Source organism: Strix aluco, chromosome 17, assembly GCF_031877795.1.
Source record: "Strix aluco isolate bStrAlu1 chromosome 17, bStrAlu1.hap1, whole genome shotgun sequence".
Classification (NCBI taxonomy): domain Eukaryota; kingdom Metazoa; phylum Chordata; class Aves; order Strigiformes; family Strigidae; genus Strix; species Strix aluco.
Window position 1 is genome coordinate 6,498,417 of NC_133947.1, and position 21,514 is coordinate 6,519,930.

Genomic DNA, 21,514 nt, shown 5'->3' on the forward strand with positions numbered 1-21,514 from the left:
GCTTGGCCACCTTTCGGGAAATTAGAGTCAGCTAAATGGAAAATCACCACTCTTTTCACTTTAAAAAACACCGGACACATTTTTTTTCAACAACAAATTAATTTTCAGAGGCCTTGGTCTTACAGTTGACTGGGGAAGACGCGGGTCCTCAGTGAAGACAAAAGCTGACGTTCAGCAGTGCCGGAGCCAGGCAGCTCTGCCCAGGGATGGGCACCCCAGTGCCATAGGGCTGGGGCTGAGCACTCCCCGGCAGCTCCCAGCACCCCCATCCACCTCTGACATCCTTCCCTCCCTCCTCCTCCTCAAAAGGACTCATGACAGGGAGAAAGAAGAATTGCTGAATAATCTCCGGCCCCGATAGTACTTCAAAGGCAGGTTTCTCGGACCAGGCTGCGCTCCCTGCCAGCGCCGTGCTGGATGCGACGCTCAGCTCTTACTCCTCTGGCAGCCCCACAGCCATATCCAGAAAGTAATTACTTAAAAAGGAAATAAATGTCACCCACATGGTTATAAGCAAAACCCTGGGCAGGATGAACAGAGCCCCACAAGGATCTGCATTCTCACGCAATATGAGCAAGGGAGGAATGAGCTGTTTCCATTCATCGAGATGAGCTGTTTACTCTGAGGCCTACCGATGATGTTAGACATGCCCACTGTGTGCCTTTAAGTTCACCAGGGCAGTCGATCACAGTGCTAAACTGCCTCTGCTTTTATCCTATGGCATCCTCTTCCCCCAGGATGGCTCTAGGCATCATCACCTTCAACAGCAACATACACTGCTGCCACAAGATGCAGGGACTTCCCAGCACCAGTTCTGCCATAACCTTTAGAGACGAACTAGATAACTGGCATGATCAAATAGAATAATTTTATTTACTTTCACAAACCAAGACTTGAAGTTTGTAATTGTCAAAATCTGAAAACCAAATTTCAACAGCAAGTTGGTTTTCTAAAGCAACCATCTCACTAGCACAAAGGAGGCTCAGGGGTGCGAGCACCCTGCCAGAGCCTGCCTGCAGCCTGCCCGGGCCCTGCTGAATCAGTGAGGTCCTCAGTGACCCTGCCCTTAACCAGGACAAGGCTTTGGCAGACCACTGACTTCTGGATGGATTCGATTTTGGAAAAAAAACTTATTCTAAGCAAATAACAGAAGGAAAGGGATATCCTGAGGATTCTGGGACAAGATCCGATCCCAGCTGTCCTGGTTTCCACCAGAGCTGCACCAGGATGGCGGCACTTCACACCCTCTGCTCCGCACAGGCTGAGCTGGGCCGTGCCTGGTGCTGGGTGTGAGCGCTGGGGACCGCACTGCTCCGGCACGATGCTCCAGGAGCAAAAAAACCCCGAGGTGACTCGGGACATGCAGAGCAAGTAACGGCGCATGGGACGTGCTGGGAGGGACGGCGGCACCCCCGCAATGCCCGTGCGATGCAGGGCTGGGCCAGGCTCCGCTGCAGCACAGGACACCCGCTCCCAACCCACCCTGGCATGCACACGGGCGAAGGCAACTGGAAAGGACTCCCTCACGGGCTTCAGCCAAGCAAACATGGTACCGTACAGTATCAAATAATTTTAAAAGTTAAAATAGTTTATTGCTGTTCTTTGTAGAAATGCACTTAACTTACATTGTCTGTTCTCTTCCTTTATTTGGCTGTTGGATTATAGGCATAAAAAGGTTACGTTTACCCATTTGTTCAATGACATAACACCTTTTTCTCTTTTGCTCTGCTCATGATATTCTCCTAAGCTTTGTTGGCCAACAGCCCCAAATCTCTTTTACATAAATACTGTAAATGTCTCCATAGGTTGCAGCATTGTAACAAAAGATCTACCAAAGTAGACAAAATGTTCGGTATTCTTGGTTGGTTTTTTGCATTTAAAAATATACCTAAATTTGAGATAATCTTAACAGAATAACAATTACAATAAGAAAATAGTACAGTGCGTTGACTAAAGGAATATTCTGCTCTCCTTCAAGCCAATATTCCCTTTTGCATGTTGAAGTGATTCAGCAATTACTTAAGAACTTTTACCTACATACAATAATTTAGTAAAATGAGAATTAAACAAGGCAGATACTTACTACTATTCTTCCGTCTGCAATTCACAGCTCATGCGAATAAAATCGCAATAAATATTAAAAAATAGTTTTTCTTTTTCTTTTCTTTTTTTTTTTTTTCTGTAAGGCATCTCTGAGTATTACAAAGTTTTTGTACAACCAAAAAATAAGATTGCTTTTTTCCATGTTCTCCGAGTACCTCTGTACCTCAACAGTAAATAAAAGGATTGCAGGTTTGATGGGGAAGGAAGGGCTGATGGGGCAGATGGGGTAGGGGTGGAAAGAAGACCACGGGTGATGGAAGCAGACCACGATGTGTGCAAGAATCTGTAGTTTTCCTGTGAAACATTTCAGTCACTTTTCGAACATCTTCAAGACAGTATCTGTCCAGATTGAAAAACAAAAAACAACAAAAACTTACCAGAAGTCCATTTTCATAAGCACAGTCAGACTGCCAGGGTTTGGGTTTGCCCTTAACACTATAAATAGCTTAGGTATTGATATGCACCTACGTAAAGGGGTAAAGGGGCAGGGTGATTTTTTTGTTTTGTTTCTTTTATTAGGTTTTTTTGTTGCTTTTGTTGTCCTAGTTGTCTCCTTCCATTGTATAAGATTGTCCCGGGTGGCAAAGGCGCAGGCAGGGCCCTTACTGCATGCGGTCAGGCTGCAGCTGCTGGGGCTGGTACTGCACGAAGGCAGTGGCGGGCGCCGCGGGGTTGCTGGCGGTGATGGGAGGCTGGACTGCGCCCGTGTAGCCGTATCCCACAAACCCGGCAGCGGGGGAGGCAGCGTAGGGGTACTGATCGTAGGCAGCTGTGGTGTACTGGGAATAGGCTTGGCTGGCGGCGGTGTAGTCGATGTAGGGAGATGTGATGGACTGCACAGGGGTAGGGATCACCACGCTGGGCTGGATGATAGCTTGGGGGTAAACATAGTGAGGCGTGAGTCTGTGGAGGCAAAGGGAGAGAGTGAGCAAGGGGCTGGCCTCCCTCCAGCCTGCATGTCCCCCTCCTCACCCCCAGATTCATGTGCATCAGCCACAGAAACGGTGCTGCCCAGCAGTGCTGCCCTCGAGGGAGGGGTGCTGCTTGGGGTGGAGGGAATGAAAAGCAAAACTCTCCTAGACCCCAAGGGTGGAAGTAGCGCAAGGTGAAGCACAGACTGCAAGAACGGACACACGCCCTGGTCTGTGTCTTCTGTCTCCCAATATCCAGGCTGCTGGTCCCCAAAATAACCTCCCTGGATAGCTGCAACACAGCCCCTGCCTGACTGGCTCGTGGTATCTCCCTGGCCCCCACATGCCCTGCCTGTCCCTGCCAGCCTCGCTGCCTCCCGTATTCTCCAGGTCCACACTCCCCTCCCCGCCCCCCAAACCCTGGTGAAGGCTCCTGAGGACCCACAGCCCCCATGAGGCACCTCCCAGCATGGGGGACATGGGATGGCTCCTCCGTTCATCCCCTCAGGGCAGCATCCCACCAGGGATGACCACTGTCCCCGGGCAGAGCCACGGGCCTTTCCAGCTTGCCAGCTGTTATCAGTTACTACACATTTAAGCCTATGTTTCCATAACACTGGATGTTTAGGGCAATGCTACAGGGTGTTTGTCGCAAAACATGAGATATTAATTCTGGTTTTCTTCCCCTCAGTAACAGTCCTCAGTCATGACCGTGCCAGCAGCCCCCAGCCCGGCAGTGATGCTCGTGTGCCCATGAGGTTTTACATCCAGGCTCTGTGGCCAGCCAGCCCCCGGCATTCCTCTGCCCTTTCGATGCAGGTCCTAAAGCATTGCTTTGCACCAGCTGGTTTGCCCCTGCCCCAAGGTAGCCGTGCTGCTGAGAGGAATTTAACAACACCACAGTCAACTGAAGTCCACAGACTGAAAGATCCCAGAGATGATTAATGAAGGATTGCCCACCAATTTGCTAGAAACTGCTAATGAGGATGAAAGAAAAAAAAAAAAAAGGCAGAGAAATGAAAGGGCTATATTTTCTGAAGGACCCACAACAAGTCAGGCCTCAAACAAGAGCAAAAACTGCACAAACCTAAAGGTTTAGGTCCATCCACACAAACTGCCATGGGCCAGACAAAAATGGGCAATTACACATCAACTGCAGAGTGCAAAGAGCATCTGCCTGCCCAGCCCTCAGCAGCAGAGAGCTCCACTGTGCACAGGCTTGACAGATTTAGGGCTTGTTTAAGAAATAAGGGGGTGCAGACTGTCACCAACAAATGGCATGTGACCACTGAAAGATCAGAGCCACATGCACCAAAAAGTACACGCTGTGGAAAAGGTCCCTTTGGCCGGCTGCTTGCTGAATCACGTAAGGCAACAGCACAAACCAAAAGCCATCCTCTGCAGAGCTCATTCCACTCTACACCCAAACCCAACTCGTTTTGGCAAACAAAAAAAACTCAAGGTAAAACTCTGCAGAGAGCTTATGCAGATTCAAATATTTTGGGGATTTTTGTGTGGATGTGTGTGACAGCACATTTTCAAACACGACCACTTTTAAAAGCCTCCCACAGGCTTTTCACAAGACACAGGCCTAAACTGCTCTTTAAAGCTGAGCTCAGCTGCTCGGGGACAGGATATCTTGCCCACTCATCCATCTGATCTCTGGGGCTGGAAACCCCAGCAGATTCAACACACTGCTCAGCAGCGGGACCCCGCGCTCTGCTGCTTCATGGGGACTTGCAGTCAGGGACTGGACACATGCTGGGTGGGTCACTGGCCACCCTCGTTCCACTCAAGTGTCTGTCCTAGGTCTCCGCCACCATCTAGAATGTACTGGGGTCCACCTGGGGCTGGTCCCTCCTCTCCAGCAGTTATGGGGCTGTTCCCATTTGCTTTACAACCAGCACTGGATGGTTTAACCTGCTCTTCAGGCAGGAGAAAGGCTTCTCGCTAACAAGTGCTCATCTGAACCAAGCTTTCTCTCATTTTCCCACTCACATACGCACTTTGGTTTTTCTTGAGGCAATTTGCATGATGAGAGAATGAGTGTTCTCCTCCCCCCACACAGCAACACTGCCTCTGAAATCAGGGTCCTTAGCTATAATGAGGCCACCCCCAGAGAAGCAGCACCGGGGAGGATGGATGGTGGAGAACAGCACCTCAACCTTTGGCTGATTAAGTGCAAGAGCATCTCCAGAGGTCAGAGCCATCCCTGGTATAGTGCAGAGAGAGGGACCTCACAGACCTTCAGTCCATAAATGAATGCACCATATCCAATATCACCCTGTGACTAACAAGAATGAGATGAGGTAGCAGAAGTTCACTGAATCACTTTTGGTTTAGCTTTGATCTAAACTGAGGCCAGCATGACTGAATCAGAGCTAGAGCTAACGCACCAGATCAAGGGGACTTATTGTCCCATACTCGCATCAAGCAGCAGCCGCCCCTTCTGAGGAGATGGGCCTAGTCCCAACCCAGAGGTTCCTCACGCTTGGTCACTGGTTTTAAATAATGAAGAGGTGCAATACTGCTCTCTTGGCCTGCCAGGGTCAGGGAAAGGCTCTGCAGAGGCACCCCCCAGCATTGGCCCATGTAACCGTTGGGGGCGAGACAAGCAGACCCCACGCACGCCTCTTGCTCTACCCCCTCGTAAATCAGCAGCTCGACCAACAGCCCGCATCCCAGATTGGTGACGGATACTCTGGCTGCCTGTCGCTTCTCCCAACACATGGTGTCCCACTACGGGGCTTCCTGCTACTTCAGGGCTTGGTAAAGTTAAAACCACTCCATAAATGCAACAAAAAACAAATGCACAACCCTCATGCTCAGGAGTCACTAAAAAAACACCCACGGGCATGAGCAGAGGGAGGGCCTGCACTTTCCCTGCACATAGCCTGCACCTGCAAAATGACCAGGAGAACTGAGGGCCTCCAAGCAATCCAGCCTGAGCACCCCCTGTTTGAGCAGCTCCACAGGTCACCCCCCAAGGTCCCTTGCTGCCACCCAACTGCTCTTTGGAGCTGGCACACCCCATGTGGGGGACACGTGCGGGGCCATCGGGCCAAGCGCACGCTCCCAACTCGTTCCCAAGAAACTCCGCACGTCGGCTTTGCTTTCATGTACGCAGCTCCTCCATCGCAGCTCCCACGGTGTGCTCCAGAGAGACAGCAAATCCACGACATCCTGCACTACTTTTTTTTTCTCAGCAAGGAAAAATTCCAGCTCTTCAATGCTACTTTGAATAAAAAGCACCATTAGCTAGGAAGACAATAAGTACTCTGGTACTCTGTTTCCAGAAATACATCCCAGCCCAGTGCATACACAAGCGCACATCACACACCATAGTTTGCTGCACTAGAAAAATCACACTCAGCAACTCCACAATCTGCTTCTATGTAAAAGGGAAGGTTCTTTTCGTCTGTGGGGTTTTAATAATTTAGCTAAAAATTTCAATCAAGATGTTATGCAGTTTGGACTTCTGAATTAGGTGGACAGATGGCAACTCATCGATCAAAACAAAACACACAACCCAAGGTAAGGCCACTTTGATGACTTGCAGCTACAAACAAAACAAAACAGTGCAGTACAATGAAGTTCTCTGCTGGCTACATTTAGCATCCTCAGAAAGTCTTAAAATATTTCCCCCCCTTCCATTATTTCTGAAGAAGATCTTTCAGGGAAAAAAAAGCTCTTTTGGAGATCTTTTTCTGGAAATCAGCAAACTCTAATCTGAATATCTACAGAATGAGTCACATCTGTGTTTTAAGATGCCTTTCCCTTCCTCCCTCCCTCCCTGCAGTTTTCCTCCGTCCCCCACGATGGGCCCTACCAGCCAGAAGAGAACTTCATCTAGAATACACACACACAATGTGATTATAAAACATCAACCAAGTGATCAGCCATTGCCACCACACATCAAAGTCATCCCGTGAACAGCAGATGTACGAGATGTTTATGGCGTTGCAATTAATCACGGGCAAAAGGCCACAAAACGCAATGAGCATGGTCAAACCTAAGTCTAGAGCCAGCGGTGGCTGCAGGAAGGACTCAGGAGGGCCGTCGTGGTGCAGGAGAGCAGCCGGGACCGCCACGCTAGCCCACGTTCCTAACTCCATGGCACAACGCCACACTGCCCCAGCAGCCAAAATTGAAAGACACAGAACAAAAGAGATGGTTGCAGAGCCATTGGCAGAGGAGATGCAGGCTCGGCTTCTGCTTTTGCTGTTCAAAATACGAAGGACAGAACAAAAGCAGTCCGTTTTTGGTGCAGTCCTGGGCGGAGATGTTCAAATTCATCAGGTGAGGCTTGCAGCTGCCTTGGCTCCCAGGAGGTGCTGCCTGCTGAAAGAGCGGACTTTTTAAATTCTGCCATCACCCAGCTCTCCCACCGCAGCGGCAGGGCTGGTGGGGGCAAGCTGCAGGGCAGGGGTGGCTGGTGGGCAGCCGCAGCCCCAGGAAGAAGGGACAAGTCAGATGACCATGTGTCCCACACCTCTTCCCAAACAGCAAGAGGAACGAGCTAACGAGGCCCTCTCCCTTGTCAGCAGCTCCATCTGGCAACTCATCTTGGAGGCACTTTATATATTTGATTCTTTTATATCAGATTTACACCTAAAATGTGTTTTAGCTGCACTTTCTCAGCTCTCTCCCATCCTGCAGGACTTCAATGCATGAGCCATGAGCAGCTCCTGCAAGTTGCACAGGTCTGGGAGAGCAGCAAGCAGTTCCTGAACCCCCTGATCTCTGCCAGCCATGCTGGGAGCTGGTTTTGTTGCTTCTGGAGAGGTGGGAGACAAGTGCAACCCTCTGTCAGGCGGGACACAGCATCACACAACCACTTGGGAAACAAGGAGGGGCACAGGGCTCTTGGCAGCCTCACAGAGATCAGCACACAAATGCCACCGCCACGACCAGCCTTTTATATCTTGAAGAATAAAAGAAACAGAGCCCTTTGTGTCTGCCAGTGAAGGCACAAATTCTGGCATTTGACCCCAGGAATTTGGCCTCCATTTCCACTAGAGTTGACCTATTAGCTGCTATAGGGACACCCACACTGTCACAACACGTGATGCAGGCGGTGCCAGGCTTCAGTTGGTAGGTGGTACTGCAGAACGAGCTGAGCACAGCCACAGCTGTCCATGACAGCAACATGAAAGCTACCTCTGGTGAAGTAACACCTCCAACCACAGCCTGGATGACAGATCTGAAGATGTATTTTGAAGTGGGTTTGTAAGTTTAAGAGCACCAGAGAGAAGGTGCTCTGGGAAGCACACCCCAGCAATACCAAGGGAAGCAGCAGCAGTCCAGGAGCTCCACACTTGCACTAGCAGTGCCACAACACCACCCTGAAGTCGGTGATGCACAGACACATCCTGGTGTCACTCGCTCCCCAAGAACATCATTCCTGAAGGACACTCCCAAGCCAGCAAGCACTCACCTCGTGGAGCCACTTTAAGTAAACTTGTGCGGAGTGGTGGCAGGCTTGGCAGTACGTATCATATGGGCCCCAGCCACAATGACAGGCTGTAGAGACATGAGAAATTCAGGTCCTGTTCGCAAATCCAGACGTGATGAGGAAGGACTACGGGCTGGAGCGTGGCCAGGGCAGTCCCTGCCTGCCAGCAAGGACTCTTGCTCCAGGAGGAGATCACACAGAGTTTATCCACCAACACTCCAGTGCAGATCAGGACATTCATTGTGCCCCGACCACTCCACCATCCATCATCATGCACTGACACAGGCTGGGTTTCAACCACTGACATGACAAACCTCCAAATCCTTAAATGTCCCCACTAAAGCCAATTTAAACATGCATTGAAATGTCAACGGCTTCTGCCTCATCAGCCAGCTCAGAGTAAGACAAGGATGAACTCTGCAGCTCCATGGTACAGTATTTATCCTCACCTACTACAGTATGACACAAAATAGCAAACCAACCAATACAACTTCTGCTCATCTTCTAACTAATTTGCCTGTCTGTCTTCTATTCATCCTCCTCTGGCCTTCTGAGAAGATTTACACAGCAGCCTGTGCAAACAGGTACTTGACTGGGTTTCCTGCTTCCCTGTCAGGACCAGACGTCACCACACTGGCGGCAACCACCAAGGAACAACCTGCTGCTACAGACTGTCCCAGGCTGGAATCAGTACAAGAGAAAAAGTGAGCATATTGCAGAATTCAGTGCTAACCTCTGCTGGTTGCTGAGCCTACCAGAACCATTGCTTGAGAAATACAAATGCCAACTTAGGGGTACAAAAGCAATCGTGATTTCAATTTATTTTCGTTTTGGCAGGAGAGAGAAAATTTAAGGAACAGGAGGCACGGCAGTAGCTGAGAACTTATCATAGCCCAGCAATGTCCTCATTTTAGAGCATTAGCACATCCTGACTTCATGATGCAACGAACCAATGGCCCACAGTGGAGGAAGGTGGATCCCACAAAAACAAGTAAAAAGAAATGCCATCTACACCGTCCCTCATAGCCAGTGCAGAGGTATGGGGAAAGACCAAAAGAAATTTAAAAAAAAAAAAAAAAAAGAGGTTGCAGACCAAAGATGAGAGTACATCTTCTCACAAAGATCTAATCCTTTTTCTCAGCTTAACTAAGAGTACGAGATCAACAGACTGAGCTCCAGCACGAGTTAGCCAGACTCAAAAGTTTACAGCTTTATCCTCTGCATCTTGCTTCCCCCACACCCAAAGGAAAAAGGAAAAAAGAAATAATCCCAAACAAAGGCATGCTGGGCCAGACCAAAAATAGTTTTGGAGAAGCAGGCTGAAAAACACTCAGGTAGCAGGAGATAACATCTGCCTGAAACAAGAGCCATCTGGCACCAAGGAAAAAGCCACATGGAAGTTTATCCGCAACCAGTCAGCTATCCAGAGACGGAAACACCCCTCCCCTTTCAAGTTATCAGCACAGCCAAAACAGTAATGAATTAACAGAAGAAACAGAAAATGCTTCACACCAGTGCACTACAGGAGCCTGAGTCCTTCAGCATCAGTGTGAGAAATCCAAGAAGATGCTAAAGTGATGTTGTCCACATAGGAGGAAAACCAGAGGCTCTGACAGATTAATCCAGGAAGCCCCAGGAATTCTGCCTTTAACCAAACTTTCCGATTTTCTTCTGCAATTTGGAGAAAACCAAAGTCTGCAGTCACACCGCTAAAGTCTTCTCAAGTACCTGACAAATTTTGGCATAATATATATTAAACTGACTACTTTCAACTGGTTCCATTTTTTAACAGTCTGTTATCATGTTTAACACGATCCCTTCCACTGACTTGTAATTAAAACCATCCACACATTTGATTTATCAAAAACCCTTTCTTGGATAGATATTTTGAAGTAGAATGCTTTAGCTATAGAAGAAGCAATGAAATATCTATTTTTCATAAAAGAAAGCCTGCACTGATAAAACAAGTAATTTCTCAGCCAAGAAAGAAATTCTATTTTAAGAGTTTCTGTGATCTGCCAGTTGTGCCTTTGTTGTTCTAGTGTGTCTGAGACATCTCTCTCCACACCTTCCTGCAAGCTGGAATCATGGGGAGGTGGGCTGCGAGCCTGCCCCTGGCATAGCTTTGGCCAGAGCAGAGCCAGCAGCAGCTCAGCTATGACACAGGAGAGCTGAAATGCTCAAAGCTGGCAACAGGGAAATTGCAGTGGACAGCACGATCCTGTTTACAGGATTTAGAGACCAAGAAACAGGAGACTCAGTTTTAACTCTGAGGTCCACAACTTTTCATCTTTTGTGATCATAGAGTATATTTAGCTTTGGTATGTAGCTTGCTCCCATCTGTGGGGAACAAGTTCTTCATATAAGTCATATTTAGAAGTGACCCGGTGTCCTTGCTACCAAATTATCAGCACAACAACTGTCTAGTTCCCTCGCTGGTGTCCTCAGCTCAGAGGCAGGCCAGTCAGAGCTGCATTTATCATTTGAATTACTGGGCATGTGTTTAATACTACAGTTAGGGACCAGTATGCCAACAGCTGTGCAAAGGAAAGATGAGATCAAGTACAAGCTGGACTGCTCTGAAAATTTAGACACGTGCATCAATCTGCCACATTGGGACTACACGGCACCAGGCAGATCAGAATAGGAGAATTCTGCATCTGCCACTCCCCGGCTCCTGCAACAAGGGGAGAGGACTCAGGTCTCTGTTGCTAAGGAGGCTGCTCTCATGCTGGTGAGGCTGAAAAGCAAATCCACCAAAGGCAATGGAATCACGCAGAGAAGACAGCGCAACTTGAGCCACGTCCTGTAAAGACAAAGCTAGAGCCAGCTCAGCCCGGCTCTCCATCACACGCAGGCCTGTGCCCTGACTGCACTGCAGTGGCACATGGCACCCTTCACCCAGAGCCCATTCCCCGCAAAAGGTCTACTACTGCCTTGAGCTTGGCACACCCTTTATGTAGCCAAGTGTAAGGTCAATATATCAGACCATGCTCTCCTTTAGTATTGTTCTACGGGCCTATACTAGATGTGGGACATAAACAATTGTGCCCAAAACCAAGGTGAATTGTACACCAAACCCTTGGGTCCGACACCAGCATTTGCCACCTTGAAGAAGGCATTCAAGAAAATTCACAAAGCCGTCTCATTTGTTTATAAATACATGTCTACTCTTAAAAAAAAAAAAAAAAGGGGGGAGGGGGGGGCCTCTTTCTGACTGGCAAGCATTTCGTCTGAATAGCAGTAACTATGCCCGAGAACTAGCAGCTGAAGCCATTTGGAAAATGGATTTGAACGTTTTTCAGGAAATCCCCCCCCACCAAAGCTTTCATGTTGGCAGCACACAATAAATAACAGGTGCCAGGTGTGCCATCCCCCGGGAAGCTCCTGTGACTGGCAGAGTGGGCTGGGGTCCCGCAGTGGCCAGCTTCTCGGTAAGTGCTGCGATAGGGAGCCGGAGCATGGGGGATGCCAGCTGACAGAGGCTGAGCAGAGCACGGCCAGCGTGCGCTGGTTTATAAGCATAACCACAGAAAAGATGAAAGTTTGTTTCCTTTTTATTTTTAACCCAATGGAGAAGTTTTAAGGATAAACAGCTGCGAGGGAGGGTGGGCTGACACAAAGAGGGACTTTCTTCACTTCCTAACTGCAGCAACATCAATGCATGAAATTTCAAACTCAGAGAGATTTAACTCTTTCTGATGCTGCCTGAGATCAACTGTGGGCCAGAGTTAGAGGGCCACCAAAATAAGCAACTACACAAGGATGGGCAGGGAGGTCTCTGAAGCAACAACATCCAATGTGCACATATGGCAAGAGCAGGATCCTGCTGCAAGAGACAGCTGGATGTTTCCAAGAGCTCAGTCACTTACTCAGTCACTGGTAGATCTCCCACACAGATAGCTCCTTCGCTGAGGCACAGCCGCAGGAATGCATCCGCCATACGCTGCTCGCGTCCAGAGCGGCAAGCACGGCTGCGAAGAGGAGACCCAGGGAATCCCCGCTCCCCGCACAGGCTGAAGCCTGTCTCGAGCACTGGAGTCACAGAGGAGAGGACCAAGAGACGGGCACCAAGCAGCTCTGCCACGTCACCATGTGCTCCATGTCAAATGGTCTACACAGCTGCTCTGAGCAGCTTCCAAGAAGTTTCATGTATTTCTCAAAATTTCTTAAAAGGGACACTGCTGCAGTAAGAGAGCGCTCCATTTGGAGAGTGTCTCTCCCTTCTCTGATCACCTAAGCGCAGCTCTGTGCTGGCCGGTAGCTGCAGGGACATGCTGAGGCATTGGCAGCTGCCTCCAAGCAAAGCACAGTCTGTAAGCTCTGGGCTAAGCCCCCAGGCCTAATGCTCCTTCCCTAAACGCAAAAGCCAGATCTCGGAGTCACCCTGACACAGACGCATCCTTTGCCATGTGTTACTGTTAAGATCTCTGGTTACAACAATCTAGAGACTACTTTTCAGAACAGGATTTACTACCGACTCCATGCTGTCTGCTGTGCGAGTGCCTCCCCTGCCAGGACAGCAGGAGGAAGGAGAGAGGCTCATCATGGTTTCTCTTTCTGTTCCGCATACCCCAGGCAATATTTACAGCTGCATTTGGGTGCCTGAGGCTGGGGGGGGAAGCTGTCAGTTTATAAATAATCCTCACTGATGTTTGGGTAATTTTCATAGTTTCCATTCATTTCAGGTTTCACCAAAACCTGCATTTTGTGGCTTGATAGCTGGAACGTGACTGGCTGGCTTTCTCTTATTTAACTTCCTAGCAGTTAATGGGTTGTTCATTCATTTCTTCCTCGCCAAGTCCAGCTTGCACACCTAGAACCCCATGTCCCACAACAGTTGTCTTTTGTAAACCACGTGCCAACCCCTGGGCAGAAACACTTTGCAGAGACAGGAACTGCAGGAGGGAGAACTGGGCAACATCTTACACCGTGGGCAAAGCAGACAAGCCACTGAGCTTCATCTGGGGAAGGTCAGGATCCTCTCCAGACAGTGCAGAGCAAATGGACAACAGCAATTCGATGAAGCTTCCAAAGACAGAAAGACCCTGATAAACCGCTCATCTATCCTCAGATCCCAAAGGGCCAAGGAAACTGTGGGTTCAAGGCAATGCAGGAGTGGAGCCTGGAAGGCTCTTAATTTTGTTGGTCTACTGACGAGACAGGGAACCGACAGCCAAGCTCTGTTGCTTGACTGAGCACCTGATGCTTTGCTCAGAAGTCACAGAGCAGCCCCAGCCATGGTGCTCAGGTAAACGGCTCCGCATTTTGCCAAAACCACATTTTCAGTGATTCTGCTCCAGCAATGACTGAATGCAATGAAACTCTTGTTTACTGATGCTTGCAAATAATGATATATAATCCCCTTCCTCCAACCCTCCAGTCTCCTGGTTCCTGTCTCCTGGCAACTGATAAATAATTTATAGTGCTCTCTGCTGTATGTGCTAACTGCAGCTCCGCTGGTTTAATGATGAAACCAATGCCTAAGAACTGGAACAGTAACTGTCTAGATCACAAGGAACACGTAGTCAGTTGATCCCGCACTCCTCTGTATGTGAAACTAAAAGCAAACTGTTCAAAAAGAAAAGTGATGTTTTCCAGAGCCGCAGGCCTGCGGCTGCTGGGTAGGAATTGCAGATTATCTGCAAGAAGAACAGGCGTGCGCCGGCGCTCCTGCCAATACGAGGAGTTTAATGTGCTTCACCATTTTGCTCTTTTCTGTTAGCATGCGTGGAAAAAGTCATAACAGGCTGGTTTTGTTGTCAACTTCTCCTGTGCACTCCTGTGCAATTTGGAAAGCCTCTGGGTACATCCCGAAGGTACCGCTGCTGCCTACTCTGGGGGCTACAAAGCTATTGTGGCTCCCATGCAAGGAGAGCTATGGAAAAGCAGCATCTTGTCTACACAGACTACTGCGGCTCTTGCACCAAAAAAAACCCTCTTCATTTCATGACAGATGTTCTTTGAGTCTTTCCAACAGAGCCGTAACCACTTACGAAAACTGGCATGTTTGAACCGTACACAACGCACATACACTGGGTGTGCACTATTGTGGCAACACAGTCTCTTACATCCATAAACTCATTGGAATGAGATTACCCAGGCAGTTGGCAACTGCAGCCATGATGGCAGAGGAGTGAAAGTTTCTGTTTTGTTGTTAGCAGATATTTTTCTTTAAAAAAAAAAAAAAACAAACAACACACCACCCCAAAAAACCATGAGCAGAGAGCAGGAAAGGGATGAAGTATTTCTGTTGACAAAGGCCAAAATCCCATCTATTTATATTAGAGTCACACAAAAACCACAACAGAGCAGTGCTCAAAAGCTTTAAAAAAACGCACCTACTTTCTTAATGCTCTTAGAAAATAATAATAAAAACCCCCTATCAATATTCACTTTCTGAAATGGTGTAAAAAAAGAACTGCATCAATCATTAAACAGTTAAATGAAGGCAGTATGACAGTCACTATTGTTCTCGTGAAGCACACTTGTCTTTTGCCGAGCAGCTGCCAGATCCTATTAGATGTATAAAAAGAGGACTTTTCTAACCGAGTAGGGATGGTATAAGCTATTGAAAACAGCAGACAAAAGCCCACTTTTGCAGACTATTCAAGCCTTGTATAACATCTGTCCAAAATCAATTTTTGACCTAATGTTACTTTCATTAAGTAACAGACTTTGTTTCCAATGCAATTTATTTTCTAGGATAAAACTGTATCCTAAGCATTATTACGTGGGAAATGGCACAGAAGAAGCAGAAGATCTTATTTGAGAAACATGAGAACAGAATTTGCTTAATTGTTTTGACACCTTAAGTACTATAATAGAGAAACTATTTTCCATTTATTTGAATTCTTGTGAATTCTCAAAGCTGGCAAAGCAGCACTGGGTTTATTATGACTGAGATTTACTGAGGATAAAGGAGGATCTTTGGGAATTACATTAAAGCTGACAAATGCACAAAAGTTCTGAAATCTTCACCAGAAATAAAGTACTTCAAACATTAACAACAGCTGTTGAAACTGTCCACTCTTGACGGCTAAGGCTATTTTCACGCATCTTAAATGAAGAGGAAGTTGATTCATGAATTTGATTTCAGACTGTTAAGAATCATTTCCACTTACCCAAAGGGTCTCTGGATGAAGGCTGGATGTAGCTGCTGCACACCTATGGTAAAACCTAAAAACCGTTCAGAAAAAAAGAAGTATTAATGAATGGCATCCATTGTACCATTCAAATTGTAATATACATGCATAATTACACCTCGGACCACACGTACGTGCATTTTATCCGCTCTGTATGCGAGCAAATTCGGAGCTCCATTTAGAAGCAAGTAAATTTTAATATGCATATGTGATATGCACAAGGGCCAGATGGGAATTCAGATTAAAGAACAGTGTGAAAGTGCTGTTATTGAACAGACAACAGGGTATAATGCCTTATTTTACACACTGGGTACTGTGGTCATTAAACCAAAGGGCAGAATGATGAAATGGATCTTGCTGTTAATGCCGACGTAACGACGAGGATAGAAGGAAAACAGCTTAGCCATGGAAGAAAACAGCTTTAACTCGGTTATATGAACTTAGGTGCATAACATTAGTGTAACAGGTACGAGTAAGAAGATACCAAGAGAGGTAACTGGACTACACAGCGTTCTCAGTCAACAATCAGAACTATGAGGGGTAAGCACGCATCGTCAGATCAGATGAATCCAGCCTGAGTAACTTGTTTCCTCGTCTTACAAGTTATTCTAATAGAGATGGGATCTCCTGGATGCCTCACCAGTTTGAATACTCCTTGGTTTTGCTCCCAAATATGCCAGGTTCACATTTGCTTTCCTGCCATCAATGATGGGGTTTGGGTCTTTGCAGGCTCTTTCAGCAGCAGCTCTGTCTGCCATGGTCACCTGCAATTAAGCACAGCCTTGTTTGTAGCAACAGCACTTTGTAAACACTCCAGCAACAGGCACTAAGCGGAGTTTATTTATTGTTCTGTTTTGAACCAGGAGCCTGAACTCCGGTTCATGCGGAGGGGGCAAGATGCGAGGGGCTCCTGGGGGCTCGATAGAAAAGAGGGCTCCCCCCTCGCCCAGTTACTCTGTTGGGCTTACGCCAGTTGTTTTTCCCTTGCCTTTCCCCGTCCTCCCCCGAGCTTTTTTAAGAATTCGGCGGAGCCAGCCGCCGGACTCCCCGAGGCAGCGGCAGTTCAGGGGAGCTGGCAGGCGCAGATCCGCGCCCCCAGATACGCGGGGCGCGGAGGCCGAGGGCAGCACTGCGCGCCCCGCTGCAGCCCGCGAAGGAACAAGGCGGCGGGACCGGGGCAAGGAGGTGCTGAAATGAACGGCCCGACCTCGCCGGCACGGGGCCGGGAGGGCGCTTTCCTCCCGGGGCCCCCCAGCCCAGCCTTTGTCCTGGCCGAGCCACCCCGCTCCCGCCGTCCCCGGCCGCCAGCGCGAAGCGGCAGCGACGGGACGGGCGGCAGCACCGAGCCGCTCCGCGGCGGGGCAGCGCCCTGGCACCGGGGGGGGTCACCGACTGCGGGGGAGCGGGGGGAGCCCCACTGCCAGCCCCCTTCCCCGGGGTGAGGGGCGGGGGTCAGCTCCGCCGCCCGTTCCCGCGGCGCCCGGCACGGAGCGGCACTTACAAATCCGTATCCCCGGGATTTGCCGGTCTGGCGGTCGGTGATCACCACCGCCTCCTCGATGTCCCCGAAGACCTCGAAGTACTTCCTGAGGGAGGAGTCGGTGGTGTGGTAGGGCAGCCCCCCGACGAAGATCTTGGTGAAGGTGGTGTCCTTCTGCACGGTGTGCATGGTGCCGGGCGCGGCCGGCCCCAGCCGGCATCCACCCCGCGACGAGAAGAAACACCCCCCACCCGCCCCCGCTCCGAGCCCCCGCGGCGGCCGAAGGGAGCGGAGCGGAGCGGCGGCTGGGTCCCGGGGGCCTACAGCCGGCTCATGGCCGCGCTTTGTCCCGGGAGCGCGGGCGGCGCCGCGCCCTCCCGCCGGTGCCGGTGAGTAGCGGCCGCCCGCCGCCGCCGCCGCCTTTGTAGGGCCGCGCCCGCCCCGCCCCGCCCCGCCGCCGCGCAGGGGCGCTCGGGGCGCGTAGTCCGGTACCGCGGCCCGGCCCCGGGGGGAAGGCGGAGGGTGGGGGGGGGGTGGCGGTCAGCCCCGCTGCGGCCCCGGGCGCTGCCCCCCCCCCCCCCCCAACGTTGCCCCACGGAGGGGAGAGGCCCCCCGCGGGCCGTGGAGCCCCTGCCCTGCAGGCAGAGCACCCCCGCGGGCATCGGGACCCCCGCCGGGCCCTGCAGACCCCCGGGGAAAGGGGGGGGGGGGGGGTCCTCTGCGGTCCTCAGTCTGAGCCTGGCCCAGACTACAAGTCCCGGCGGCTCCCGGGGAGCAGCTACAAACCCCGCGGGGACGGGGCGGGGGGGGGCGAAGGGACGGCTTCTGCAGGAGCCCGCCAAAGAAAACCGCCTCGAAAGAGGGTTTTTTTCACCCCTCCTTCCCTCTTTTCAATTGCACAATAATCTCAACTGCAAGTCTTTAATCCCGGGCAGGTTCAGACACAGCGACAAAGCCATCAAGCAGTTTGCCAGCCTTTGGGGCACGCAGGGTGGCAAAGACACGTTAGGAAGCCAAGGCAGGAGGAGGGGATGGTCCTGAACCAGGTCAACAGGGAGAAAGAACTAGGGGTTTAAACACTTAACAGACGTCCAAAAGAATCTTTCTTAAGCAGGTTCCTAAGCTTCCTGCTTCTCCACTGGACACATGGACAACACCTAGCCCTGTAGCCTGCCTCTGGGGGACAGGGATGCATTATTCCTGTTTCCACTGGTAGTCATCAGTGGGGTTCCCCTCCACTGTCCCCTTTCTGCATTTTGTTCCCTCTAAGGACAGGCAGCTCATACAAGGGAGGTTGTGAAATGCCTCTGATCTGACCTGCAGTTTTCACCTGGGAAAGCTGTGATTCAAATCTAGGAGTATTGTTACTGTAGTGCATCCCCATATTCAATTCGTGTTCCTCTCTGTTCATAACTGCAGGAAAACAAAATCCAAAAAGTGCCTCAAAATCCGCCCTTGGAGAACACTCCAATGGCAGAGTACTTGCAGCGCTTTAATTCCTCCCCTCGGGTAGAGTCTGGCGTGTGAGAGAGGGTCCTAGAAATCATTTTTCATTCACAGTTTCCATCACCCAGATACTCATCAGACGGAACCTCAAGAACTGCTCCCGTGCCTTAAGGTTTATCTTGCCTCTACAGGATTATCATTTTGCAGAGAAAGAGATTTTTTGCCACATGATAAATGCAGAGGTAACATTTTAGCAAACAAGCCTGTGAAGTTCTAAATCACCAGCAACTTTGGCTTCTATACAGCAGGTTCAGACTCTACAGACATTTGTCTTTTACAGAGAAAAGCCAGTTATTTCAAGAGAAAGGAATGCATTAATGTCTGCACGCCATAGTTATTCATTAATATTTTTCTTGCACTGCTTCCATAGTTCCAAACACCCTATGCTTCGTAAAAGAAAGGGGGGGGGGGGGGGAAGCCAAGGAAAGCCATTAAGCTTTTCATTCCTAAAGCACCAGACTTCAAGACACATTTCCATTGATTACTGTGGAAGAACGATGGAGCGGGGCCAGCAGCACCCAACACCACTGCAACATTAACAGCCTTCTGCAAAAGGGTCCGTCACGTGGGGATCCTCAGAGCCTCTGTGGTTTACGCAGTGATGTGCAGCCACTAGCTGTCCCTGGTCCATCCCAACACAAAGCCCAGAATACACCTTTGGGGTTGGAATATTGCCAGAGGCCGGGGCCTCTCCACCACTGAGTCATACCCCTTCTGTCTGCATGACTTCCACCACAAACTGCACATCAGCTGCTTCCCGGGCCGCCCGAGCTAATGACAACCCCGTTGGCATTCAGTCACTGTCCTTTTACAGAGCTTCATTCTGCTCCAAATGATGGCAAAGATTCAAATCATCCAAATAGACTCCAGCTCCTCTGCAAGGAAGGCAAGGCTCAGCTCACAGTTCTCAAAAGCTACCAGAAGTATCTCAGTTTGCAGTGCTTATACTGGTCAGGGGGAGAAAAACATCAGAAACTTTTTTCCTCTTTAGACACGAGCCCCGCATCTCTCAAAATCCCAGTTCCTCTTCATCTTTAAGAGGCAGGAACAGAAGTTCCCTTACAGGCAGAACAGAACAAGAAAGAAATTAGGGCTAAGCCTGTACTTGGTGAACACTGCAAACCCCACAGTCCTGCTGGTGTGGCTGGGGGGAGTGTGCATTTGTTTTGCCACACCCTGGAAAGCAGGACAGGAAATGAAATGTCCTGTCTCATGGTACAGCTACTACGAGCACAGGGTCTAACGAGCTGTTAGACAAACACAGTGGGAACGAGAAAAGAAAGCGAGTAAGGGTAACGTTATGGGAGTTTTGGGGGGTTTTTTTACATTTTTTCCCTTGTTCTTGAGACAAACGGTCATCCTCCCTAAAACACCAACAGATTAAATCCAGCCATCAGATCAAAACTGCAGGAGCTTGGCAAAGCTAGTTTGCTGACACCTTCCTGTGCTTTTACTACGATGATAAGAGTACCCAAGAAGAGCATGTTTTGAGTTTCTCTGGTCGAAGAGAGCTCCTGCAGAGACAGGCATATCTTAAAGTACAAAGCTGCCTTGGGGAATGCTAGACAATGCTTAGCACAGATCTGAGAGCAGACTGCAAGCAAAAAGGGGGATGATACATATCTGATACATGCTATTGTAGAGCTGTATTTACTTCTTTGTAGTTATTAATAAATAAAACTACACTGGTCAATCAATGAGGAGGCTGGAAAAAAAAAAATCATCTTTAGCAACGGTGTACAACCATCCATATTCTTAATGTACAGGATTTGTATTGCAAATCCAGAGCATCCTATTCTCATACAGACTGGGAAGATTAATTTTATGGTAATTCAACATAGTTAAGAGCACTCACTAGCTTCTTACTTACATGTTAATATATTCCTTGAGGCTTATGCAAAAGTGATACACAAAGGCTCCTTCTCGTGGACTTCAGCAGCATTATCCAAGACATGAAATGGAGCGGCTGCAGATCACCAAGCTAAGTGTCCTGGATTCCACTGAAAATGGCACTGCAAGACCATCCAGGTACAGAACCATGTAGAAATGGTCCCTGTCTAAAGGAAGAAAAACAAATTATGGCAGAGGGAGTTGTACCTCTGGGAGCACAAGAACAGGACAGAGATGGGGAAAGAGCAGCAAATTCATTGCAGGGGAAAAGCTAGCCCTGCTCCTTGCCCTCTGCAAAGCCGCAAAATTTTCTGTTCTTGTCCCTCCCTTGGCGGGGGGGGGGGGGGGGGGGGGGGGGGTAGAATGAATGTCAGTGAATCTCTGTGGTGCTCTCCTTGTATACTTGTCTGAGCACTTCCCTTTCTTCCCCTGGTGTCTTTGGGAGAATGGTGTTGAGAGATCCCAGGTCTGATCTGAAAGCCATTGAAGAACCTCCTTCATTTCTTAGGAAACCGATGGGCTTTATTTTTAAAATGGAGCTGGGCTACTGTGGAGCTCTGACCTTTTTCAGTTTCTGCTGCTGCTTAGCCAAGACTTCATTGCTGTAGGGCAGTGCCCTTTGGTTTTGTCATGGATACCCGCTTACTGGTTATTGCAACAACAGTAAATGAAACATCCCTCTTACAAGCTCCACAGTTAAATAAGTTAGCTGGAGAGCAAGGGACTTACTGTGGGAACTGTTTGGTTTGTTAGTTTTACTAATGCTCAGTCTGGATGCTGGCCACCAGCTAGGCTGTGAACAGTAGCATAGTTGGGAGATCTTGAGGGAAGCTGCATTCAGTGGCATTTGATTTAGGTTTTAGCAGGAAATTCTGCATCTAGGCCCTTTGTCTCAAATTTTCTGCTTTGATGCCCTGAACACAGTATGACCATTGCTTAACTCAGCTGCTGCTGCAACAAGAATTAAAAAATAAAAATTCTTCCTCTTCGGGCCACTTGTAACAAAATATTTGAGTAGAGGATG

General features: G+C 49.3%; 1 protein-coding gene across 1 annotated transcript; it reads right to left on the bottom strand.

The window, feature by feature from the left end:
- Positions 1-1,567: 1,567 nt before the first annotated feature.
- RBM38 (RNA binding motif protein 38) lies at positions 1,568-17,417 on the bottom strand. Its single transcript, XM_074843508.1, has 4 exons — positions 17,116-17,417; positions 16,255-16,378; positions 15,594-15,648; positions 1,568-3,006 (listed from the first exon to the last, which is right to left on the bottom strand). The coding sequence occupies exons 1-4, from the start codon at positions 17,281-17,283 to the stop codon at positions 2,706-2,708; spliced, it is 648 nt and encodes a 215-aa protein (XP_074699609.1). The 5' UTR covers positions 17,284-17,417; the 3' UTR covers positions 1,568-2,705.
- Between the last annotated feature and the right edge of the window lie 4,097 nt (positions 17,418-21,514).

What these genes read in the sequence shown, in the direction of transcription:
- RBM38 (XM_074843508.1), bottom strand. Translation starts at nt 17,283, where the DNA reads ATGCACACCGTGCAGAAGGACACCACCTTCACCAAGATCTTCGTCGGG. An exon ending in AATCCCGGGGATACGGATTT is followed by an intron (nt 16,379 to 17,115) that starts GTAAGTGCCGCT and finishes GCTTAATTGCAG; the next exon opens with GTGACCATGGCAGACAGAGC. An exon ending in TTCATCCAGAGACCCTTTGG is followed by an intron (nt 3,007 to 15,593) that starts GTAAGTGGAAAT and finishes TTGCCTCCACAG; the next exon opens with ACTCACGCCTCACTATGTTT.